Source organism: Barbus barbus (genome assembly GCF_936440315.1).
Source record: "Barbus barbus genome assembly, chromosome: 31".
NCBI classification, from domain to species: domain Eukaryota; kingdom Metazoa; phylum Chordata; class Actinopteri; order Cypriniformes; family Cyprinidae; genus Barbus; species Barbus barbus.
The window spans coordinates 13,780,285-13,807,616 of record NC_136759.1 but is presented as its reverse complement, the minus strand read 5'-3'; the positions used below and the strand labels follow the sequence as shown (position 1 = coordinate 13,807,616).

The 27,332-nt window shown below is 38.5% G+C and overlaps 1 protein-coding gene across 2 annotated transcripts; it reads right to left on the bottom strand.

Annotated features, from left to right (window-relative positions):
- Positions 1–716: 716 nt before the first annotated feature.
- LOC306851379 (clustered mitochondria protein homolog) lies at positions 717–26,486 on the bottom strand. Of its 2 annotated transcripts, none has more exons than XM_079387560.1 (26): positions 26,188–26,486; positions 20,247–20,431; positions 20,001–20,172; positions 19,775–19,918; positions 19,558–19,685; positions 19,328–19,482; positions 16,788–16,913; positions 16,027–16,174; positions 15,851–15,943; positions 15,070–15,764; positions 12,426–12,868; positions 11,170–11,271; positions 10,983–11,083; positions 10,645–10,797; positions 10,505–10,567; positions 9,494–9,738; positions 9,327–9,411; positions 9,085–9,238; positions 8,864–9,003; positions 7,755–7,835; positions 7,484–7,609; positions 6,252–6,373; positions 6,075–6,168; positions 5,679–5,813; positions 5,493–5,566; positions 717–2,150 (listed from the first exon to the last, which is right to left on the bottom strand). In XM_079387560.1, exons 1-26 carry the CDS (start codon positions 26,297–26,299, stop codon positions 2,024–2,026), a joined length of 4,203 nt encoding a protein of 1,400 aa, XP_079243686.1. In that variant the 5' UTR covers positions 26,300–26,486; the 3' UTR covers positions 717–2,023. The 2 variants fall into 2 exon arrangements, with proteins under 2 accessions (XP_079243686.1, XP_079243687.1); XM_079387561.1 differs by having other exon boundaries at positions 12,513–12,868.
- Between the last annotated feature and the right edge of the window lie 846 nt (positions 26,487–27,332).

Here is a 27,332-nt window from a genome sequence, read left to right as displayed (position 1 = left end):
TCAGTTCAAAGGTCATGCTTACTTGACAATGTGCATACTTAACATGCATCCATTACCAACTCAGAGCTTTGACCACTAAGCTACCACCATCACACCAGCATATTAGGCATATTCCTAATAAGTGACTATGGCGTCTTGTTGGTAAATACTTAATTTTGTAATAATTAAGATCCTATTTAACTCTAGTTTCTATGTTGTGATTCAAATCTAGTTCATATATTGTAATGCAATTCGTCAAAAATTGGGTTTAAATCCATTATCGACGAATGTTAATAATATATTGACTACAGCACACCCATGTGGCACCTAATGGTACTGAAGTAGATATTCAAGGATTTCAGTCCAACATTCAAGCTTTCTGATTGCAAAATCCATCAAGAAATGATTAAGCATATATAACAGAAATACAGTTGCCCAACCTTTTGACTTATAGAAGCTTAAATAGGCACAAATCTCACATAATTACATATTCTTGTTCATAAATATCAGTTACATCACTTTTCCCCACCAATTTTCAGAGACAAACCATTTCTAAACAATTTTACTTTGTTTTATAGGGAAATAAACCAGGCTAGCAGTTTTCTTGCATCCATGTGCATAATCCAAGGTGCACTTAGTTCCAGTATATTGCTTCATACACAGTTCGAGCACAGCAACAATTTTGACATTTGCAGGACACACACAAAGCATGTACACAAGCAACACATCATCCTTGATCTTTTTTTGGTTATGTTACACATCGAAGCAGCACATCTTATTCCTCTTTTGGCGGCCCTATATGAGACCACACACAAAAACCCGGCACTGGAAAGTGCAATAAATACTGCTAGGGAGGAACCAAACACGAGTCTCGCAAGTTCCTGAACCTTGTGCTAAATAATTCTGGAGAATATACTGATCGGATCTTGAAAACCACAATATAAGTAGCACATCTTCATCTTAACAGGTTGCACGAGTCCATCCGTTATCAATTATGTACGTATAAAAATATCATCACGATATTGTTCTGTTCCAGCAGCTTTGGAGGAATCCTCTGAATCAGTTTCTGCGCTAGCGTGGACAACCATAAAGAGACATACACACATGAACACGCACTCATACACACTTTTTAAAGTGAAAAAGAGTTTCAGCACAACAGTCTAATTCAAGCTGGACATTTCAAATCAGTATTTCAATCAAAATGAATCAAGTACCTGTCTAACCCCAATGACAAAGCTTTATACAGCTTCTCAATGTATTTCTATAAAACAGACATGGCTTAAATTAACGTTTACATGAAAGATCCAATGGCTTCTCATGTACTTTTACAAAAAGATTCCTTGTTTTACAGACGCCACCGATCTAAAATGATTGGTTGAGAACTCGCATCTGTAAAGTTGCATCAATCTGGTTTTGTCTAAAGGCAGCAGCCATGGCGAGCGTAGAAATAACGTATGGGACACAATACTAGCATTCGGTCCTGAGACTAGACCTTTAGAGTTTACATTCTTAAGCCCATGATTCTTGTATGTCTATCTCTGTTGAATTGAACTGTGAACGTCTCTCTTCTGGTGCGCAGTGTAGAAATCACCTGAGTTTCAGATAGGGAGGTGTGTTTTTAGGATCTCTCTACACTCGTGGGTTGCTTAGGGACGGATTGTGGTTATCATGGGCTCAGATGAGAAGGAAAGAGATGGGGATGATGGATGGATAAGGCTCTGGTATAAAATGTCATGGTTATCCTTGGTCACCTCCAGCCTCATCTGCGCAAACTCACAGAGGAAGGACTACATTCTCTCTGCTTCTTCCGGTAGACCTCGTGTTGTTGAATTGCACGTGTAAAACATCTGCTTTCGTTCTCTTTACAGCTACAAACTACACTCTGTACACTTTTTTTGTCACCTGTTCCTGGTTCTCCCCTCCCCATTATGCTCAAAGTGAATTGGTTAGATTAGACAGCTCAGTTCTCAGGTCCACAGGTTCTAAGAGATGGCCGCTGCATCGAGTCCTCCTCATATGGACAGTGGCTGTATGTTTGGGGTTGTTAATCATCTACAGGCAGCTTGTCATCCAGCTCTAACTGACCACCCTGCTGTTCCTCAATTTTCCCAGAATCCTGCATCAGCTGCCGTCTCTGCACCTCAGCCTTCAGATTCTCCAGGTCCTTTTGGCTGTGTGAAGAATCAATGGTGTGAATTTAGTTTTTAACGACTTACAACTAAAATACATTATAATTGTCTTATATATATATATATATATATATATGAAATATCTGTATGTATGCATGCATGTATGCGTGTGTGTGTGTATATATATATATATATATATATATATATATATATAATAAAATAAATATCATAATTATTTCACTCACTTGCGAAAAGTCATGCCAATTACTCTGAATTTTCAGAATTACGGACAAAAATGTGTTCAATAAGTTTTTGACAAAAAAAAGATTTTATAAATTTTATATATTAATATTTTAAACTAAAATATACTGTTGATGAAAATGACCAAAATACCATTGCAAGATATTTCTTAAAGTTAGAATATATTGACAAAATTATGAACGCAACACTTTTGTTTTTGCCCCCATTTTTCATGAGCTGAACTCAAAGATCTAAGATTTTTTTCTATGTACACAAAAGGCTTATTTCTCTCAAATGTTGCTCACAAATCTGTCTAAATCTGTATTAGTGAGCACTTCTCCTTTGCCGAGGTAATCCATCCACCTCACAGGTGTGGCATATCACGATGCTGATTAGACAGCATGATTATTGCACAGGTGTGCCTTAGGCTGCCCATAATAAAAGGCCACTCTAAAATGTGCAGTTTTATCACACAGCACAATGCCACAGATGTTGCAAATTTTGAAGGAACGTGCAATTGGCATGCTGACTGCAGGAATGCCCACCAGAGCTGTTGCCCGTGAACTGAAAGAGGTGTTCTCTTCACGGATTAATCCCGGTTTTCACTGTACAGGGCAGATGGCAGATGGCAGACAGCGTGTATGGTGTCGTGTGGGTGAGTGGTTTGCTGATGTCAACGTTGTGGATCGAGTGGCCCATGGTGGCAGTGGGGTTATGGTATGGGCAGGCGTATGTTATGGACAACGAACACAAATGCATTTTATTGATGGCATTTTGAATGCACAGAGATACCGTGACGAGATCCTGAGGCCCATTGTTGTGCCATTCATCCACGAACATCACCTCATGTTGCAGCATGATAATGCACGGCCCCATGTTGCAAGGATCTGTACACAATTCCTGGAAGCTGAAAACATCACAGTTCTTGCATGGCCAGCATACTTACCGGGCATGCCACCCATTGAGCATGTTTGGGATGCTCTGGATCGGCGTATACAACAGTGTGTTCCAGTTCCTGCCAATATCCAGCAACTTCGCACAGCCATTGAAGAGGAGTGGACCAACATTCCACAGGCCACAATCAACAACCTGATCAACTCTATGCCAAGGAGATGTGTTGCACTGCGTGAGGCAAATGGTGGTCACACCCAATACTGACTGGTTTTCACCCCCCCTGCACATTAAAACTGCACATTTAAGGCCCCGTCCACACGAAGACGCGTTTCTCTGTATACGCATACATTTTTTACCGTATAGGCGTTTCGTCCACACGAAACCGGCGTTTTCGAAGAGTGAAACCGATCATTTTTGAAACCGGGTCCCAGGGTGGATAAATTTGAAAACGCCGTTTTCATGTTTTCGTGTGGATGGCGAATCCGTATATTTTCTGAAACGATGACGTCATCAGCCCACGTCTCACCCCTAATCGGACACCGCTACGTCACATAATAGCGACAACAATGTCAGACTACGGCTGTGTCCAAATTCAGGGTCTGCATCGGAGTACTCATTTGAAGGATGTTACGTCACAGCGCCACGACGAAGGCTGTCCAAATTCGTAGGATCCTTCAAATGCGGCCCACAAATACGTCCTCCTTTTCCCCGAATTGGAAGGATGGGTGTGGTGGATCCTTTCCCGTCCTACCTATCCCATAATTCTTTTCGGCAGAGCGTAATGGCGGACGAAGCGAGCGGTAGCGGAGTGGGAGAGGAGTTTCTCTGACAAAACAAGCTAAAGTTTATGCTTCGGCTCAATGAATTTGTAGGAGAAATTAGTAGAATACTTAAAAACAAATAAAAATAGGCTATAATGGCTTACCTGGATGTGACTGTCTTGTAGTCTGATATAAAAAACTCTCCGACAACGAGCAAAGAAAGTATTTAATTTATTTAATTGCTTTATTTCTTCCAAAAGAATTAAAATGAGGAGAATAACTCTTTTGTTTGTCCATTTTCCCGCTTCTTGCTTGGCGCTGTCACGGTTGCTAGGCGACAGGATATGAGCAACGGGTAAGGGAGGGAACTGAAAGAAGGGTAGGCTGTCCAAATTCACAAACACCGACTTCCGGGTTTTGCGGACGTCGGAGGATCCCTCCTCCTTCAACCGGGTAGGAAGGATCCTAAGGAGGATGCAGACCCTGAATTTGGACACAGCCTACGTGCATGTGTTCGTGCTGCAGAACCTACTGAGCTCATTAACTTTATTAAAGCAAAATCTTCTGCTTTGTGTGTTAGTTTGCATTCAGCGCGCAAGGTTTACGCACATGGTCCAAGTCTTCTTCTTGTTTTTTTGTGCATCTCTGTGGCAGAATTACAGCGCCACATATTGGTCTGGCATGTGTACTACATCGTTTTCAGTCGGTTTCAGTAATTCCGTGTGTACGCAGATATTTCCTGAGAGGACTCCGTGTTTACGGAATTTGAGGCAAAAAAAAAGATCGGATAGGGAGAAATCTGGCTTCGTGTGGACGTAGCCAGACAGATTTCCGAACAACATTTGAGAGAAATAAGCCTTTTGTGTACATAGAAAAAATCTTAGATCTTTGAGTTCAGCTCATGAAAAATGGGGGCAAAAACAAAAGTGTTGCGTTTATAACTTTGGTCAGTGTATATTACAATATATGTAAGTAATATTTCATTATAAGTTTATAAATAAAGTATTAGCCACATATATTATTAATAAATCTACTTGTATTTGTATGTAATCATTATTTTGTCTTTAATTGCAAGACCCATTATAAGCAGCATAACCCATTTATTAAATATGCTATATATATTTGCATATTATACTATATACAAAAACTACTCTACTCTGCTCTACTATAATATTTTTTAAAACGGTAACTAATCCTTCATCATCTATACTTATCACATATTTATTTAGCAAGCCCAGGATTTCATATTAACTATTTAACAAGGACAGTTATTTCACATGTCGTGTTTTGGTTATAATGGTTCTATTAATTAAAAATAATAATAAAATTTAGGGATTTTGTCAAATAAAATGACATGCCATATCAATCCTTGTAAAATCAAATATTCAATTAAAGAATTCACATGACAAAATATTTAATTGACATACTTAACCAAAAGACAAAAAAATTTTAACTTTCACTTAAGTAAATGGTGTAAACCTTTGCTCACCTGAGGGGAATAAAGATGATGCCATTGATGATATTAAGCTGTTCCAGAACACTGGCCATGCTTGGTGCCGTAAACTACAGAGACAAACAGACAGAAACTAAATAAGACATCAACAAAACATCCAGGCAACATCATGTAACAAAATTTTTGAGGTATGAGGCCCAGGACAGCAGAGGTGAGACTAACCTTGAGAGGCATTATGCTAGCATTAGATCCGTTCTTGTAAATCTCATTCATGGTTCTCTGTAGAGCCACAGCTTGCTGCGTGAGGTACTTCAGGTACTCTGAGCTCTCCTTCGTCTTCTCATGAGCTTCACCAACCTTAAACACAAGTACATTGTGTTTGCATTAACACTGATTATAATACTATTCTTTATATTAGTGTATTACAACCTCATTATTAAATTAGCCTTGTATTTATATATAAAGCCTTTGTATTTGTATATTTCACAGGCAAAATTCAGTCATTTCAATGGGAGTATACACAATCAGAAATTGTGTGTGACTTAATGTGACTGTAACTAATGTATCATTAAACATTTTAGCAGGTCTGATATACCGTACATATTTGGTTGGCTGTACCTGGTTCTTGTATATGGTGTAACCCTCCTTCTCATGCTGCAGTGCAGAGCGGAACTCAGCCTTGCTCTCATAAACTCTGGCCACCAGGTGATGACTGCACAAGAACAGAAATGATGAACATATTTTGACTGCATCTGACACAATGATTTGAACTAGTGTGTAGTCAGGCATATGTACCTGAGAGCTACTTTCAGGGATCGTGGCCCATGGTATTTGGAATTGATGGCCAGGGCGTTCTCCAGGAAACGCAGAGACAGGTCATACTCCATCACACCATGAAGCACCAGACCAATATTGCTCTACATCAGAGAGAAAGAATAACAGTGAGAGGTGGGCTTTGCTCCACAAGCCTCAACCCAAGGAATTCAAGGAATTCAATTTCCTCTCATCAGCCTTGTGAAGTGAGTGAAGTGAAGTGACATTCAGCCAAGTATGGTGACCCATACTCGGAATTCGTGCTCTGCATTTAACCCATCCAACGTGCACACACACAGCAGTGAACACACACTAGAGGGCTGCATTGGGATTGGGACCCGCCGGGTCCCACGGGACCCAACGCAAATCTCGCAGGAGCGGGCGGTTTGAATTTTGCTGCGGGTGGGAATGGGCGGCTAAAAAAAACACTGCGGGATCGGGAGGTAGCCTAGCGACATGATGTCATTGTCAACAAAATCAAAGTACTTGAAGTCTAAAGAAACGCGCGGTAGCCTAAGCGTTTTAGATGTCCCCGATAGCCCAGGCTATATTCATCTTCCCTACCAGTGCGTCAGAATACATGCAGGTCAGGGAAAGGAACAAACATGAATCTCTTTAATAATAGCAATACAATCCTTTTTTTTTTTTTTTTTTGCGGGCGCGGGCGGGAGTGGACATACATATTGCGGGAGCGGGCGGTAATGGTCAGAAATTCGGTGGGCGGGAGCGGGATGAAGAAAACAGTCCCGCGCAGGGCTCTAACACACACACACACCGTGAACATACACCCGGAGCAGTGGGCAGCCATTTTATGAGCAGTTGGGGGTTCGGTGCCTTGCTCAAGGGCACCTCAGTCGTGGTATTGAGGGTAGAGAGAGCGCTGGACATTCACTCCCCCCACCTACAATTCCTGCCGGCCGGAGACTCGAACCCGCAACCTTCGGATTACAAGTCCGACTCTCTAACCATTAGGCCACGACTTCCCAGCGTGGAGTGGACGGAGCAAGCCCCGGCTCCAGCTCTGTGATCCAAAAATCAATTTAATATGCAGTCCCCGGGTAGGGGACGTATCAGATATTAAACTGATAAGAACAGATACTACACTTGATCTTAGCCAAAAGGCCGAGAAGCGAAAGGGCCTTTCGGGGGTTACATCAGTATAGTCATTTTTTGAAACACTAAGGATGAGCATAGGCTCTGCATCAAAGGCTTACATCGAGCAGAGCCATTTCAGGATGGTCCTCCCCACACACCACGAGCATGAGGTAGCGAGCGCGGTACAGCAGCTTCAGGGCAGTGGACAGCTGGCCATTGGCGAAGCAGTACAGAGCTAAATGCATCTGTGGAGAACAAACACAAAACATTTACAGATCACAGAGACTTGTTTGAGGTTCATTTATTTTCATTTGTAGTTTATAGAATAACCGTACATTTTCAGAGCAGGCAGCACTTATAAAATGTACAGAAAATGAAGGAAATACTTACATATTCTTGAATAGTGTTGGGGTGTTCAATACCCAGCGCTCTCTCACTCATCAGGACAGCCTTCTGCTGATTGCTCAGAGCCTTGAAAAGAGGGGGGAAATCTTTTGATGATAAATGAAAAAGTATGGAAATTATACAGTGGGGGGGGGGGGGGGGGGGGGTAGTTGCATGTATGCTTGGTACTTGTTGGCTATTTTTACTTTTACTTTTTTTACATTTAGTTTTGTTTAAAAGTTTGTGGTTCTAATGTTTAAAAAAAAAAGTAGTGCTGTCAAACGAATAATAAATAAATAATAGATATAATAGAATAATGAATAACAAATAAATACACACACATGCATGTATATATTCTGAAAATATTTACATGTATATACATTTATATTTTAGATTATGTATAAATATATTTAATATATAAACATAACATATTTTTCTTAAATATATACATGCATGTGTTTGTATTTATATACACAACAAATATACACAGTACACATACAAATATTATGTAAACAAAAACTTTTATTTTGGATGCAATTAATCGCGATTAATCTTTTGACAGCACTAAAAAAAAATAGTTTTAGAAACTATAAAAAAATGCAGTAAAGTAATAGTGTTTTCTATTTGAATACATTTTAAAATGTAATTTATTCCAGTGATGGAATTTTCAGCATCATTACTCCAGTCTTCAGTGTCACATGACTCTTCCAAAATCATTCTAATATGCTACACAAAAAGCATTAATAGTTATTATCAATGTAGAAAACAGTCGCTTTGCTTAAGATTCTTGTGGAAACCACGATACATTTCTTTCTTCAAGATTTTTTGATAAATAGAAAGTTCAAGAAACAGCATTCACTTTAAACAGAAATCTTTTAACATTATAAATGTCTTTACTTTCACTTTTGACCTATTTCTGTGCAGTGTTGTGTTCATGCTGAATATAAATGTATTAATTTCTTTAGAAAAATCCTTCTGAACAATAGTATGCTTTTGTCTGCAAAACTAAATAAAAAAAAGAATTTAAATAAAGCATAAGATCAAGAGGTTTTTATAATAATTAGAAACAAATTTAGTCACTCATATCCAAACATTTGACTGTTTTCAGGATGTACCTCAGGATGATCACCCATGATATAGTTGAGTCGAGCCAGAAGCCGCAGACAGGCACAGATCTCCACATGCATGGCTCCATACACATTGTTGAAAAGGTTCAAGGCCTCGTTGATGAGCTCACAGCCCTCCTTTAGGAAGCCTACAAACAGAGGACACATCAATCAGCATTACAAAACCATCATATGTGAAATTTCACTGATGAGGATGTGTTTTAATGTACCTTGCTGAACCTTGGCCTGCCCGCTTTGGAAGAAATGGAAGGCATCAGAGGCTTTGGGGTTAACGTGCTTCACAACGGGGAAGATGTTCAGGATGTCCTCCTCGGTGAAGGCCGGCTTGTGGCGGCTATCAAAGTTGTACTCCTTTATCAAGATCTGCAGGGGAAGCACAAAAGAAAGCCTCGTAGCTACAGGCCTGACGGAGCACCTCAGTGACAAGGAGCGAGATCGATAAGAGCACTACCTGAATGCCAGTCTTGATTGATATCTCCCTCAGCAGGGTGCTCTTCTGCAAGCCGTACTTCTCCACTGCTTGGTCCACACTTTCACTGTGAAACATAAAAGGCACAACACCATTAGTATATACTAGGCTAATAAAATGCAGGGTGTTTGTATAGAACTAGTTCTCACCATCGCAGGTTGAAATGATAGTAGCTTTGTGCCTCAGATTTGATGTTCTTCCACAGCTCACTTGGTGTTAAACTGGCCCATGCTGTGTTGTCCCCTCCACCAGGGACCCGGTTACGTCTCTTACGGCTCTTTCTGCGGGACACCAGCTCATCTGCAGGGAGATGAGCCACGGCGTCAGGGAAAGAGCTCAAGATGCAATTCAGGAAGTGGCTCACCGCGGCGGATAAAGCAGAGAGCTCCACACCCTGCAAATCACAAACACAAGCATTCACAAAAGGTAAACGCCTCTGTATTTTTACCTTTTAGTAGCTGTTGATTGTTTTATATAGAGGCATTGCCAGTGTTTTCTTTTTGGAAATGTATAAATGGCAAAAGGACCATGTAAATAAATAGTATCACGCTAAATACATATGGCAATCATTAATTTTCATAATAAAGGCACACTAAATTCGGGGTCAGTAGGGAAGAATTTTTTTTATTCAGCAAGGATGCAGTAAACTGATCAAAAGTGACAGTAAATATATTTAAAAATAAAATAATACATTTCAAATGAACGCTGTTATTTTGATATTTATTCATTAAAGGTCCTGATTGTTTTACAGTTTCCACAATATGTTACGCAGCACAACTGCTTTCAACATTGATAATAATAATAAGAAGAAATGCTTCTTGAGCAGCAAATCAGCATATTAGAATGATTTCTGAAGGATTATGTGACACTGTGAAGACTGGAGTAATTGCTGCTGAAAATGCAGCTTTAAATAATAATAATAACAGTTTTAAACAGTAAAAATATTTTAAATTAAATAAAAAAAATCATCATTGTAATCCTCAATAATCTTCAATTGTAATAAGTGCAATAATAGTGCATAATAGTTTGTATTTTTGATTAAATAAATGCAGCCTAGGTGACCATAAGAAACAACAACGGCAAAATCTTATTGACTCTAAACATTTGATCAGTAATGTGTGTTACACTGTATTCCTGTCAGTGTATATTATATACCTTACCTGAAGATATGTTTTGAAGATATGCTTTGCACATCTGGTGATCAGTTCACCGATTCCTATTCTCTGCATGTACAAACAAAACAAATTAAGTACATAATCTTTATAACAGTCTTTGTAATATAAAATGAGCCTTTTCTTACGTAGATGTGTTCAAGTTGTGCTTTTGCAGGCATGTTGTCCACAAACTCCAGCACAGTACCAAGATAACGCATATTAATGCCACGCTGATGAAGGGCTTCTGTCATTGTTGCTCCATCCATAGGCAAAGAGCTGTGATCTAAACAGTCTTTTACCTGTAAAAATTATTCATGAATTTGACACTTCATTGAAACTTGGGTTCTTTTATCATATGTTTCACAATAGCAAAAAGCCACTTAAAGCAGTGCATTATAATGACTTTACCACAGCTTCTCATTGATTACATTTTCTCATGGTTAATAAACCTATCTGAGCAGGTAGGCGTTGTTTAGTGACTCACAAAAGAGGGGATCTGGCAGGATACTAGGAAGGCTGCAGCATCTTTGAGAAGCTGTTTCTGTTTCTGGATGTCCTCAGTGCTGTCATCAGGGAAGCGTACGCCTGTAAGAGATGGATGAGGTCATGTGACCAACACTGCCTATATTGTCTAATCACAATCCATGTACAAAACATAATATATTCCATACCTGGAGAGAAGATATCTGGGTTGAAGCGAATGTCGAAAGAGGTGTTGCTGATGGAGCCCACGGCTTTACAGGCATTGAGGACCACCTCTCGGCTTTTGGGGTCTGTGAAAATGTTCCACAAAATGTTAAAATGCATTCCAGCTCACAAGCAACTACTAAATAACCACCACCATAAAAAGCAGATTAGAATATATAATAATTAAAAAAAAGATAACTCAAAAAAAATTCTAGATCCTGGTTAAATCAGGGGTTTTCAAAAAGGGAAAATTTGAGAAAACTTTTTATTTTACAAAAATGTATACATGTGTCACCAACTAAAAAAGTAAATATTAATACGATAATACATTTAATGAATATATATATATATATATATATATATATATATATATATATATATATATATATATATATATATATATATAAATTGTATCCATTAATGTTTATATTAAATACGTAATCATTTTTATTTACATATATTTTACTTTATGTTTGTAACATGTATTAATAATAAAAAATATTTATTACTTAACAACAGCGATGGTCATTATTATTGGCTCCTAGTACAATTTTTTTTTTTAAATGTGAAAACATTTATTTTAAATAGAGCTTAATTTATATTTTAGTTACTGTTTTTTTTATATTTTAGTAATTGTTACTGATAAATAACATTTAAAAACTCTACACAATATGTTTATATATAAAATACATTTTTACTCCATTTATACTGAAAGTTTAAATTATGAAGATGACAAAATTAAATCATTTCATATTATAAAGTCCTTCACATGGAAAAAGTTTGAAAACCCCTGGGTTTAATTATTAGCATTTACAACAGGTTTACAGAATCACCATCACCACAAGTTAATCCTACTTTTTGTGTTTTAGATTTTCTAATCACACCACAAAGATAAGTTAGAAGGGAGGGTGTTGTTGGGTGGAAAATGTGTGGGTAAAAAACTAAAGTCCCCACACAGTGGAGCCAGATTATTACAAAGCCAATCTTGGAGATCCATGTCTCCTTCAATGAGCCTCAGAGAGAACAGGAGCAAACAGCACAGAGGAGAGATGCACTGCAAGAACACAGATAGCAAATGAAAAAGAGAACAGCAGGACGTCTAATGAGCTGATGACAGAACTCAGATGGAGCTAAGATGAGAAAAAGCAAGAAAAAAAAAAAAAAAAGTATGCGTGCATGTCTCTGCCAGCTCTTGCTCTTGTTCCTTCTCAGCCTCTTTTCGGTCGCTCACAGGACGTACCAATACCGGATCCATCTTCTGCTGCTAAGGACTCAGCCAGCTCTTTAGCTTGGGCAAGTCCAGGAATATTTTCATCAGCTTCCTTACCCTCCAAGGGACTATCACACCCTCCATTCTGCTTCTCTGCAGCTGAAGGCTCATGAGTACCATTGGTGTTTGCCGTAGGAACCTCGGATTTCAGATCTGCTGAGGCTTCCTGGTTTTCAGGAGTAGAGTTTTCAGACACATTCGTTGCCTCTGCGTCATCAGAGGTCAACGTGGATTCAGAGGAAGTTGGGGAGGTTGGCGTGCCGTCGGGAACCTTCTCAGACGCTTCAAGAGCCTTAGGTTTGCTTTCAGACTCCGCAACTGCAGTGCTTGTGTCATGCAGGGCTGCAGTCTTGTCTTTGTTTGCTTTCTGCTGCATTAGCTGGAGTGCTGCCATCTTCATGAAGAGGAGATATCTGAGGCACAAGAGGATGACATGTTTACATCAGTCGACAAACTAGCCTTCAGGACTTTCAAGGAATTAGCAATTAAACAGAAGATTCATTTAATTAAAGAGAAGTAAGAGTTACTGCTACTAATAATTATTATTAGTAGTAGTAGTAGTATTTTTTATTAGAAGCAACTATTACAAAAACTAAACTAAAATATATGTAAATTAAATATATGTAAACATATGTAATATGTAAAAAATACATATTTAATTGTTTATTTACATATAAATATAATTTTTTATTTTTGTACAAATAATAAATATATTACTAATATTAACAATAATAATGTTTACAATAATATTAATGATGTTATAATAACTATTGTGTTTATTTTATTTACATACATTTTAAATCCATTTTTGTAATAGTTACCAATAATAAAATGAATAAAAACATTAACAACCTAAAGTTTGTCTTGACATACTTTGCCTAGTTTTATTATTGAGGCCATTATTATTATTATTACTACTATAAAATAAAATATGCAAATATTTATTCTAAATATTGTACATATTTTTTCTTTTTTGTAATAGTTACTAAAATTACAAACAATATTAACAATGATTAAAAGTAGTGCTGTCAATCGATTTAAAAAAAATCGAATTGCGTTAAATCACAGTCCTGGACTGTGATTAATCACGATTAATCGCAAATTTAAAATACTAGGATTTACCTGTAAATGTGTTGAAATAAAGGAATGCATGATAAACTAGTTTAAGGAAACAGAACCGTTCACATCTCCACCAGGTATGAGACATAATCCTTATTATTCTTTTGTTTTAATTCAGCCATTATCAGCCTTTATACTGGCAATAAAACATTTAACAAGCCACATCGCTTCAATCCCAGTATACATTTACCCAACTATTATCAAAAGTATTTCTAAATAAATACAACAAAACATTTTCTTGCGACCTTACATGAAGTATTATGATAAAATGCATTATGAAGAAGAATTGGACCTGTTCAGCAGGAGCATTAGAGCTAACATTAGCATCATGCTACATAAGACAATTTATGAGATTAATAGTACACTTTTACTCAGAACTCACTTTAAACCACCATCGAGTGTTTGTAATAACTTCCTTTTGCGATCACATGTGTACACATACACTTTGGGCGGCCGCGGTACATTATAAAAGTAGCCCAAAAAAACGCAACCCACGGCTCTGTCATTTTTCCTGTGACTGTATTTTCAAAATAGCCCAATTGTGAGGGAAAACCATGACCCTGGCAACACTGGTTCACTGTACCCTTATGACATACGAGTATACATATCTCTCGCGCACTGTCGCTCTCTCTCTCTCTGCATTTGCTTCACTTTTGTTTAGCCCAGTGCCTCATGCTCATAATCACACAATCCCTGCGTCCCAATGTGCATATATCCACCCTATCTGCCCTAAATAGTATTGAAAATTACTAAGATCACATGGAATTTAGGATGGATAGTGTGCACATTGGGACACAGGCAATGATTACCTTAAGCGCTGCGATGACGGCAAGAAGTTGGGGTCAAACCTTATCAAACGATTTGCGTTTAATTTGCGTAAAAAAAAAATACTAACAAGTTAACTTTGACAGCCCTAATTAAAAGTAATACTAATAGCATAAACAATAACTGGTAGTAGTAGAAATAATTAGTACAAAAGTAAAATATACAAATATTATTTTGAATATGTAATTTACATATTTTTATTTTTGTAACAGTTACTAATAAAAAATATAAATATTAACAATAATTATGACAATAACATGAATGATTATAATTGTTGTTACTATTATTTTTATTATTATTATAAAAAATATATAAAGATATACATATATATCTTAATAAACAACCTTTTGGAGTGCAAAAATCCAGACCTTGACTAGTTTTGTAAACACATTGCCATCCTACATATTCAAAGAACTGCTTATGATTCAAACAAGAACCTATTTGTGATGGAAAGCTATGATCACATCTTAAAATGCCGCTTTGTTTCTTTTACAAAGCTATCATATGACTTTGAATATACAGCTTCGGTCATACAAACTATTGTTATGGTGTCTTTTTGGAACCTGAAATCCACTGCTGGTATATAAATCATACCTTCATTAGACAACAAATGGGAAAGTAACTTTAATCAGATTAAAATAAGCAAGTTTATGAAGTAGCAGGAACAAACCTGTGCTCTACAAAGGCCTCGATGAGCTCCTGGCGCAAGCAAGCCAGGCGATGGCGATGCTGGCGGGGGAAACCCAGCTTCTGGCTCTCGGGGGCGAGCTCTTCGCCCTCCACCGGCAGGAAGTTGAGGTCAGGTGGGAAGGTGCGCAAAAGGTCCAAGATGTAATGGCGGCCATCGTTGCCAATGATACCCTTACACTCCACAGAGGAGCACAGCTCTACAGCGGTGTCTTTCTCATTGAGCACAGCATGGCTCTGCACCTTCAGTGGGCGGCTGGTCTTCTCCAGAAGCTCCAGATACTTGGGGTGGGACACTACGGTCTTGCCAAAGTCAATGGAGCCATAGATGACACTCTGCTCCTGTTCGCGTTCCAAGATGCCAGGAATGATTGACTGTGCAGTTACACGGTAACCTCTGTAGTCCACCACCACCGTGCCCAGGGTGTAGAGCCCCTCCACGTCCACAGCACTGTACGCTCTCACCCCGTTCAGGTCATTGGTGGGGGCGGTATGGGCGGCAGCGTCCCCGCCCAGCTCCCTGTAGTGGTCACGTACGTCAAAACCCAAGCTGAAGAAGATGTTGTTCCAGATGAACATCTGCATGCGCGTTTCCTCTCCAGGGTTGATCGCCATTACATTCCCATCAATCACCGCCATTGCGCCACGCGTTGCAGCAGCGGCAAAGTCGCTATGAACCTAAGAAACAGAAATGAATTTGTGAGCTTCACATTGTTGATCAAATGAACCCACACTTGTTCTGAAGCTAGTGTTGGTGTGTTCACCTTGAATATGGCTCGTTCTCTCAACAAGCGCTCAGGAAGGTTCTTACGAGAAAGTTCTCTGGTTGTCTGGAGCTCCTCGTTCCAGTCTCTAGTCTATCACAGAGAACAAAGAAACTTTAATAGTGCTATTTGAAGAAAAAAAAAACAACTGAAGAAAGGATGATTTTAGGGCATACTTGGCCAGGTATATGTTCCTCGTAACCCAGACGGGAGGTGTAGGCATCCTCTGCTCGCACACAGTCCATGGCATGATCGATCTGTGGTGCAGTCCAGCTGTACACTTGGAAGGGAGTGGCTATTCTCTCAAACGGATGTCTTTGAACCCTGACGCAAGATCCACAATCATTGTCAATAAAATGATACGATAACAGAATGAAGATGAGAAAAAGCCTCTAAAAATGTCACAAAAATTTAGACCAGTTATTCTCAACTAGGGAGTACTGATTTAAATATTTAAATATAAGTATTTAAATTATTATTAATATTTTAAAATAATCTAACTCTTAAAAAAAAGCTAAAAAGATCAAATTAAGATGTAAACTGAAGACATTTCTCAGCCTTTTTTTTTTTTTTGAGGAACATACAGTTCTTGAAACGTCTGGAGTTACAAAATAAATGTAAAACATAAATGCTCCCAGTTTCTGTTATTAAAATTTTTTGAAAGCCAGCAGCTTTGTTATAATTACATCAGATTTCCATGAAGACCAACTTACAAAAAAGTAAGTTTGCATACTACTGCTCCCAGATATCCTTTTATCTCACTCCTGAGTAGGATGTTAATGCTTAGTGCAAATGTGGCCTAGCAGAGATAAAATGGGTCACGTTTCCTTAAGCAGGCTAGAGCCGGTTTCTTCAAAGGAAATCTCTATCAGTCCAATCACCCACCAATCTAAGTGGGAGGTGCACTAAAGTTGTATTAATAATAATAGTGTATTACCTCTTCTTTTGCAGAGCGGTGAAGTTCTTCTTGAAGGCGGCGCTAATCTGGCTCAGCAGTTCCACTAGAGAGTGGCTGAGGAAGCTGGGGTTGGCTGGCTTGGGATTGAAGACATAAGTAGTGGACCTGCAATGATTATTTTCATGTTATGACCAATTACAGAAAAGGCTGGTGATATATTTCTATATAGTATTTACTAGGGCTGCCCCCTAAATTTTATTAGTCGCAGAAAAAAAAAATCTGTGATGGACAGATCGTTAACGGCTAGTCTATGGTAATACAGTATATCGGGCCGGACATCCAAACGCTCGCCTATCATTCATCCATCACAAATATGGCTTATTATCTGAAATATGTAAGTATTAGCAACTTTACATGGCTGCTCCAACTAATGTTAACCTAAAGAAATGTGTGTGGTTCAAGTGTCTGTGCGGAGCGTGGAAACTGAACAATAGCACTCACTGCAGGACAGAGGGAGGCGCTAGTGTGCTCACTTGCTCTTAAAATACTCAGTAATTGTGTGTCATACAGGAGTAATACATCTTTCAAATCTGTAAAGACTCTACTTTTATTTGTGTGCACTAACAATAACAACAAAACATGCTTTTGTAAAATAATAAAAAGCAAACAGGATGCACTTTCTGCCGTTTCGGTCTCTGTAAACTTGAGATCAAAACTCTGTGTATATCTTTGCCTTACAGACATTAAAAATATATCTATAGAGAATGAAATGTCTGCTTTCAAATAAATCAATTATGTAATCCGTATGAAACATGCATACAGGCACATCCACTACTGCGGAGATAATGAGTCAGTGTCGCCGACTTCATCTCTTAAACCGAAACAAAAAAGCACTTGTTTATCAGTGAATTATTAAAATGTTAATGCAGTCTCCTTACTGTTTTTCCAATACATTCATAATCATTACTTCGGCCAGTGTCCTGTGGCAAGCTTTATGCATGTGCTTGAGCGCATATTAGGGTATGTAGGCAATTAAAGGGGTCATATGATGCAATTTCAAGTTTTCCTTTCCCTTTGGAGTGTTACAAGCTGTTTGTGCATAGATAAGATCCCTAAAGTTGCAAAGACTAAAATCTCAAACCCAAAGAGATATTCTTTATAAAAGTTAAGACCTGTCCACTCCCTCCTAAAATGGGTCATTTAAACACACCCCCACATGTCTACGTCACAGTGTGGGAAGATTTGCATAACACCGCCCAAATGTTTATGCAAAGAAAGAGGGAGTGATGTTTATTCTCGCTGTAGTATTGTTGCTGCCGCCGGCGCCATGTCCTGGTGACGCTGTGTTTCGTTGTGAAAGAGAAACTACTTTGTTTGGGCTTCCAAAAGAGGACACAACTAGAAATCAGTGGTTAAGTTGTATTTACAACACTGTTCCAGAACAGTTCAACCCAAATATTAGAGTGTGTGCAGCGCATTTTACAGAGAACTATTTCCTGAACCTGGGAGATTAGCCTACAATGCCAGCTGTGCACAAAGGCTGTTTCTATAAAGTGGGGAATTTCCAACTTTGCAAGGACAGTCTGGTGCTTCTGACTCACAGCCTGTAAGTACGTACTGCCTGTAGTTTCTTATTTAAAGAATTTGGCACTGACAAACGCGAGTTTTGAGCAGTGTAGAGTAGCGCTTGTTGTTTGTCGTTTCTCCGATCACAAATGCAGACATGGTAATGCTTAAAAAGACACTAAAAAGTAAATGTAAAAAGACACTATAAGTCATTATAATCAGTAATTATGTCCCCACTGGATTCAACAAATGCCTCGTTTATAATGGGTTTTATTGTTTTTGTCTCGTCGCACCGGGAAAAGCCTTCACAATACGGTAAGGGGCGTAACATTTCCGTCACACACTTGAGGTATTCGGCCAATCACAATGCACTGGATAGCTGGCCAATCAGAGCTTCATCACCTCGCTTCTCAGAACGATGAGCTTTGTAAAAACTGACACGTTTCAGAAAGGTGGAGCATAGAGGAGCAAAAATAATGTACGGTATGTGGAAAATAATGTCTTTTTTAACCTTAAACCACATAAACATTGCATTACACCAAATAATATTTTTAGCAACGTCATATGACCCCTTTAAAGGCTCATTATAATGATTTAAATGGTTTATCAATAAACGTGCGATTAGTTGACTAATGCTTAAAATGAACGACTACTAGTCGACGAGAAAAATCCTTAAGCGAGGGCAAAAAAAAAGGGGGCAAAAAAAGTCTCTTTTGGCACATTTTGCTTGTCAGTTTTTTCATGAGGAATTCTAATATTAAACTCAATATTGAAATATTGCAGATTAAAGGATTCAACAAAAGCATATGCCATCCATTAACAACCTTGTAGCTCCCAGTATGCCTGTCTTTACAGCTTTAAAAAAAAAAGTTTTTTTTATTAAAAATCAATTCCCTTATGGAGAAAATGAATGGGATTTTTATTTCCAGAAATGGTGCACTCAATAACTGACCACAGAATGCAAGCCTGACCAATCAGAATCAAGTTCTCTAGAGAGCAGCACAGTCACTTACTGATTGAGGTAGAATCCGCGGGTGGAGGCAGTGATGCTGACGTGTCTGTCCTCAACAGTCACAATGTACAAATACATGAGGTCTCCATGCATCTTCCTGTTCCCAGGCGGCGGGTTCCAGCCACTCATGGTCAAGACCTTCAGGCACTGCATAGGCTGCAGACAAGAGGCCAAAAGTAAACGAACATCTCAAAACAAAAGCAAGACATCATGAAATCTGTCATCTCCTACCTTCCAGTCTTTGTTCTGTGGCTGAAGGGGAACTAAAGGACGCTCTTTGCTGCCTGGCAGAATGTGTTCAGGCGGTGTGCAATCAATCTGCTCAAGTTCATTACCCTTCTTTTTGCGTTTCCCAGTATCTGCGAAGGCAAGTGCAAAGAGGTCATTGAATACTAGTCGTCAACCTACTAGAAACCACTTAAGACCTCTCAATCTTCCTGTCACAGACCTCCAAGGTCTCCATCTGTGAAGACACTGAGGAACGAGAGGGAATTGCAGTCCACTCCATTATAAGCGTCTGATGGATCCAGGCTCTTCAGCAGGTCTCGGATGTGACGGACGTGTATGCGAGCTTCACGCACTGTGTAGGGCTCTACGGGAAGGAAACAAAACTGTTACAAGCTCAGTACTTTCAAATGAGATGCATACTTGAGACAGAAGGTGCCGAATTGTACCTTCGACCACTTTGAGGAGGGAACCTTCCTGCAGGCCTTCAATGGACTTGAGCTCAGCAAAGTTGTCAAGTACGTTGCCGTCGAGCTGCAAGGAGAAGCAGGTGCGGTGGCAGGTGTCCTCGCGGTCCATCAGAACTTGGTGGATCTCTTGCACCATCTCTTGTGGTGATACCTGAGAAGATTTTATTACAATATTTGGTTACAAACGTTTGTGTAATGGGCAGTCATTGCAAGAACAGGACTCACCTGAAGGTCAAAGGGTTCAGTTCCTGGTGCTTGGATCTTCACAGTGAAGCCAGTGTCTTGAATTACGATCACTTCCTGTTCGTTTGCATCCTCTGCAGGGTCTGCATCAGCACTGCCATCCTGCTTGGAGTCGGCCTGATCGTGACCGACGTCCCCGTTCATCACTGCGGTGTCACCACGGTGCCCTGTGGGTAGAAAAATTTTTAAAAAATCATGGAAGTCAATGCAGCTATTTGATTACCAGAATTCTTCAAAATACCATCTCAACATAAGAAAGAAACACATACAGGTTTGGAATGACATGAATGTGAATAAATGATGACAAAATGTAAATTTTTGGGTGAATTATCCCTTTAAATAAACTTTATGAAAGCGTATAAATTTTTATAATATTGTCTAGTGAGGTGGCATTTTTGCATGCAACAATGAACACAGCCTTGATGTCCAATTCGCATATAAAAGACTGGTGAACTGGTTTTTTTTTGCTTTTTTCCAAATGAATAAAGATTCATAAATCATTTTCGAATTGACTTGTTATTAGTGATTTAAATAAGACTCACATGGTCAGCTAATCATTCACAGAAGTTACTGAGTTCAGAATCCGACTTTTTAAAAAAGGTTCTTGGATCTTAAATGTTTAATTTTAGGAAGCCAATAGCTTCCTAGTCATTTTGTTTATCCCAAAGCACTGATTAATTAGTTGTACAGTCAATTAATCAAGTTTGTATAATCATTGACTTATTGAAATATGTTACTGAATTACTAAGACTAAAACAAAAATGAAGCTAAATAGAAATATTAAAAACTACCCCCCACCCCAAAAAAGACAAAAGCACATAAAATTACTAAATCTCAAATTAAAATAAAAACTGAAAAAAGTTCATTTCAAATAGTACTATAACAGTATATAACAGTGTTTCAATAATCGTTATATTAGTTAATCTTCATAATAATCATTAGTTACAGTCCTCTACTTACAATACAGACCTCACTAATCGCTTAGCTTGCCGTTTAGCAGGTACTGCTTAGCCTGAAGAAGTTGCTTAAAGGCTAGTGGATTTTTACCAGTAGATCAGCCAACTAACACAGCGGTCAGCTTCTGAGGGCATGTGACACTTCACACAGTGTACACAATACAGCTCCCACAGCGCAATGCCGGGCTGCCATGGAGATCTCCACGGCAACATTTTAAGCCCCGGGTCTCAGGGGGCAATCATTCCCGGCACGCTCTCTGGCTGAATGCTGCCGGACCAATACTGGTGCGATATCATCTGACTCAATTGTCTGAGGAGATCCCGTCTGCCTTACTGATTGATTCACTAACACAGATCTGCTGAGGCTGCATGTTTTGCCACACATTGAATTGAATAAGATGAAAGACTTGAAATTCCTGCCAAGGAAAGCATGTTTTGAGATGCCACAGCTGTCTCAGCCGTTACTCTCAGTTAAAATACAGCTTGTTTTAGACAACTGCAGCATGCCCTTGGCTCTCCTCAATGGTCATGGCTATAGCAACAAGCAGCTGGTCTCACACTACAGACACCGAGGACCACACAAAACCCAATCCCTATACACAAAAAGCATGATTTATGCATTACATACTTGTGCCTACGAGTAAATGGCATGTAATGAGTAACTTCTTGTCACTGTCTAAAAGGAATGTGGAGCTTGTGCTTGCTTTCAGTCAGTTACAGCAGCTATCACAAGTTCAAAGTAAAACTGACTATCTATTCAGACCTAGTGGCACCATATGGTTATTTTATCTTGCTCTAAATTGAATGTTTACACAGATCTCCCCCAATCAAATCCAAATCTAATCACAAGCATTAGGTCAGGTGGTGGAAGCCTATTTGGTAAGTATAGGCGCGGTTAACACAAATTTTAAACCATCTTACTGCAGGGAAATTCTGCAAATGAAGTGAAGTGAAGTGACATTCAGCCAAGTATGGTGACCCATACTCGGAATTCGTGCTCTGCATTTAACCCATCCAACGTGCACACACACAGAAGTGAACACACACACACCCGGAGCAGTGGGCAGCCATTTTATGCTGCAGCGCCCGGGGAGCAGTTGTGGGTTCGGTGCCTTGCTCAAGGGCACCTCAGTCGTGGTATTGAGGGTGGAGAGAGCGCTGGACATTCACTCCCCCCACCTACAATCCCTGCTGGCCCGAGACTCGAACCCGCAACCTTTGGATTACAAGTCCGACTCTCTAACCATTAGGCCACGACTTCCCCCCGAAATGGTGTACTTCAAATATTTTGCCAAAAAATATATCTGAGACACAACAAACAGGACAAAAACTTTATTTTTATTTATTAAATTGTGATCCTTTTTACATTAATCTGTGACAATATTTGTTATTTACACTATTAATTTTAAGGATCTCAAAAGTCCTTATTAATACTAAGTTTTGTCTATACAGTTTTTTATAAATTTTTCTTAGTATGTTAAATAAAAAGTTATTAAATGACTAAATTAACTAAATGAAAACAAAAAATGTCTCCTTGACAACCAACTCAAATAATGTACTTATGTTTTATGATACTTTATTTTAGTTAACGTTTATTTTATTTTAAAATAAAATGTTTATGATTTTAGTTTTAGATGATCAGAACAACAAAATGAAGACACATCACTGAAATTTGCACAGCCCTAAAAGAGTGGATCTCAACATTTTTGACTCCAAGCCCCCACTGTCCACAACAATATTCTGGGTCCCAGGCCCCACTTTTACAGTTATGCATGATTGACTGGATAAGGATCAAATTTAACATTTTTTAAAGATACTTTACTCACAATTTCCCTCTAATAAAAGCTTGGAAGGCTAGAGCTTCTTTAAAATCATTTCAAGTCATCTTAAGTTCCCTTTGTAAGCTTGCTGAGGCCCCCTTGTTGAGAACCACTGCCCTAAAACAATTTCAAACCAACCATTCCACTGAATTGCATCATAAAAACAGCTGGCTTTTAAATAGATCAAAGTGTGTATGAGGTTTGTGCTTCGGCATTGCACAACCCTAAAGTAAATCCCCTTGTCCTTCAGTCCTCCCTCAGCTGGGTGAAGTCCAGTTGTATGGCACAATTAATGAATGTGAAGGCTGGAGGACCAGACGAAACCAGTTTACATTAGACTATACTGATATGCTAATCTCCCTATGACACTAAAGCCAAGCATGTTCTAAGACTTTACTCCATCCTTTATCCTTTAAGTCCGTCGCAATCTATATTGTGTGAACAGTGTGAGTTTAATACATTAACACATATGGCACTGCTGCAGAAGTTCAGTACAGTTTAGAATAAAAATAAAACTATGACGATTAATGTGCAACCCTGCAGGTAAATCATTCAAAGTGCTCAGGACAGAGATATTACTATTACACTCCTAACTAGGCATGCTTATTGTTTTCCCTATGACAAAGTGAATTTTATCAATGATAAAAAGGCAAGTGCAAAGTCCCATTGTGAAAACAATAATGCTTCAACAGCAATCTGAAAAAGAAGCAAACTTACTAAATGGCAGCAGCACAAATTGGCATTTAAACCTTCAGTCATGCACAACAAGGGACACCTGCCAAGCTTTATCACAACCGGCCTACATGAGACGTAAACGAAGCTGCAGCCTCTACAGATCCCCTGTGGAGTGACATGATCTGTTGGGACAACAGTGCATGGTGTTGAACATTTGGCTTTAGTAATACAAAAGCTGCAGGCAGCGATCCTTGTAATTTAAACTGTGCAAAATGTAAAACGATAAAAATATTTTTTTTACAGTCGGCCATGATTAAACAGAAGCATCCAATAATACACAGTAAAACTATTTAAGAGTTGTAAATAAAATCATTTTATAAGAAAATACTATTCCAGGTTTAACTCAACTGTGTTGCTGTTTCTTTCTAATTGTTTGTAAATTTACTAGCAATTTCTGAGTGTAAATTTTTTCTACATCAACTTCTTTTCAGTGTAGGACGGATAAAAACTAGTCAAATTGAGCTGATCGTGTGATCAACATAGCTGCTGCTCTCATTAGGATCTATTTATTTTATAATAAGCAAATAATAAATACAGTCTTCATTTCAACTGAGATTCCAAAAAAGGTATTGAAAACTTTTTTTGAGGTAACAAAAAGTTTTTGAATGAGAGCCTCAAAATGAAATATGGAATATGATGCTGATCAAAGGTTGCAGATTGGCAATAAAAAAAATACAGTATAATTACTAAAACTGCATGGCAAACAAAAGATGGCCTAAACATCTTTATTAAGCATTTATTACGTATATAATAATGCAATTGCATGCATGTCAACTGCAAAAGACATCTAATTTCACAGCTCATGAAGAGCTCACATCAGTCACAAACAGACATCATCCGGAGCATCAAATCCAACATAATAAACACAGTCAAAGGCTGTCAGAGACTGAGCCATTCCACAACTTCCAGGTGCCATAATGACAGTCAGTCTCTTCCAAGGTCTCCAGCAGCTAGCTAACTGACAGTGTGCACAACACCCGGCTATTTGCTCTAAAACGGATCTAATGACAGCTTATACCTCAAAAATAATTCGCATATTACAGGATCACTCCTACGTGATAGCCAAACTGTGTAATCCCAACACTTACCAAACAGATCCCTCTATATTTAACTGGTAGCAATAACCTTCTATCGGCATACATGCACCATGACTTTCCATGTGTGGCTACTTCCGCTTCCCGGTCGAGGAGCGCAACACTTTCCTAAATGAAAGAGGAGGGGGGGCCGATAAACAGGCGCGTGTTTAAACAAGCTATTAATTACTAATACGATATTTTTTAATGTAAATTATGTAAGTTTACACACATAATCGGCTCTTTTGGCCATTAAAAACTATTCAATACAGTGTCACCTAAAAAGTAGACCGTAGTAAAACCCCGCTCTCCCTCTCTCGCTCAATAGTTCCGTCCCACTGAAGGTGACCTTCAGTTTATTGGTGTTTCTGCGCGATATTACAGAACGTGTGCGTCCGGATCTCACGCACAGCTAGCGGACAGGCTACTAACAACACTTTACACTGCTGATAATTAACGTTTTCCTGTAAATAACAAGTAAAACATCTCTGAATTCATCTCTAGCGTTCAAGTTTAAGAACTTCAGATGGTCGTTTTATCCCAGATCTGCACTTGCTATTGACTTTGCTGCAGCAGGCATACAGTAAACATCTTGCTGAAAGTCTTGCTAAATTGCCATATTGCAATTAACATTTTTTTTCCGACGAAATATTTAATTAATTGTAGTAATGAATCATGCAAATTGCTATAGTCCTAAATGACTGAAAAAGCTGGGACACATGAAATTACAATAAACACTTTCTATTTGTATCACTTCTGAGTGTGTATTCATACACAATAATACATGCATCAACTTACATTCACCTTTGCTATAGTTTACCATCCTATTAGCCTTAATTAGGCTCGCCTCCTATTAAAATTACACAAAAACATTTTATATAAATGGTTCAACCACTACAACACAAGTTAAATATTTACCCAGTATTAACGAATGAATGAAAATCACACCATTGGCACAAAATGGACATTATATTTTAATTTTAGTTTGATAACCTATTGAGAAAACCCCTGTGAATGAGTTCATCTACAACCAAGCACCCTGATAAGATCCAGATCAAGAGCAGTACTTAAAGCACATAAAAATGAAAGGCCTGTACAAGGTTGTAAGCACCTACTTCCCTTTCAGAAGCATAACCTACAGTCTACCCTGCAGTACTTTGCCTGTCCTTTGATGTCTACTACTTCACTTTGACCTCTATCCAGTCAATCATACATCAGATATCAACACTGATTTACTCTAAACTGCAATGGACTTGTGTTAAAATACATCAAGATCAGTAGGAGCAGAGGGGTTTCTGCATGCTACAGTGTAACTTAAATGGCTTCAAAGCTCACTTACCGCAGGCACATGGATCCTTCAAGGCTGTCTTGCTGGTTGCTGTCTCGCCTTCCCGGTCAACGGGGTTGCAGTTGGGGACTGATGCTGGGATGTCATCCGTCTTGCTAACCATGATTCGTTTCCCACAAGACTTATTTGGTTTCGGAGTTAGCAACAGATGTCCGTTGCTGAGTGCTGTTGTATGGCCTTGTCCGTCAGACGAAACGGCTGCCTGGTTATATACAAAGATATTACAAAAACAACTTATCTCGGGAAGGACAGTTCTCAGCCTGGCTGTCACACGTGGTTTCTCCTCCTCTTGACCTGCTTGCCTTTGTATTTGTCCCACCCACCAACACACACGTCTACGGAAGCCCGAAAGCTCCACTTGGAGAAGAGCGTTTTACTGACTCGGTTGTTTGGTGCGTTCTTTATTAAATACAGTTCATTAAAATATGTTACGTGAACCAGATTTGAAATTCCTGGCTGTAAATTAAATGAAAAAAGATAAAAGGATCTGCATTATACCTCAACAATAGTAAAAACGATTCAGTAAAACACTTACAAAATAATTGTGTTTTAAACCCACTTTAAAATATTTAATGATAAGCTTATATATACTTCAAGTGAATTTGTGGAAGCAGTGGGCCTAAATGGATCCTTTTTTATTTATAATATATTGTATTTTAAATGTAAGTGTATGAAGACAAAACCTCGGTTTTATTTGTAACTATTTCCCATCATTTCCAATATCTAAACAGGCCTGCAATTAAGATGAAGAGACATGAGATGAATAAAAAGACTCATCTTTGTTCATTTGTACATTTTACCCCAAACTTTATTGGTTTATAAATTATTTATTTGCACTGATGAATGCAATTATAAATGTGTATTTCGTTTGTCATGTTTAATAAAAAGCTATATTGTGATTGTGTCATAGTTCCTGAAATCTAAGGCATATTCTAACCTTGCCATGAAGTCAAATATAGGAACATATCTCTGTGTATTATTATTTTTTATTATGAGTTTTACTAATAGGGGTGTTTATTTTATTTTCACGTGTCCCATTTTGTTTTGTTGCAGTGACGACTCAGTCACTTGTCTAAAAAAATATTTTTGAAATGGTATTTATTTAAAAAAAAAAAAAAAAAAAAAAAGCTGAAAAA

Excerpts from the sequence above, each read along its gene's own strand:
- LOC306851379 (XM_079387560.1), bottom strand. The coding sequence starts at position 26,299 with ATGGTTAGCAAGACGGATGACATCCCAGCATCAGTCCCCAACTGCAAC. Across the intron at positions 19,919-20,000 it reads CCTCCTCAAAGTGGTCGAAG|AGCCCTACACAGTGCGTGAA; the intron begins GTACAATTCGGC and ends TCCTTCCCGTAG. Across the intron at positions 19,686-19,774 it reads CACAGATGGAGACCTTGGAG|ATACTGGGAAACGCAAAAAG; the intron begins GTCTGTGACAGG and ends TTGCCTTCGCAG.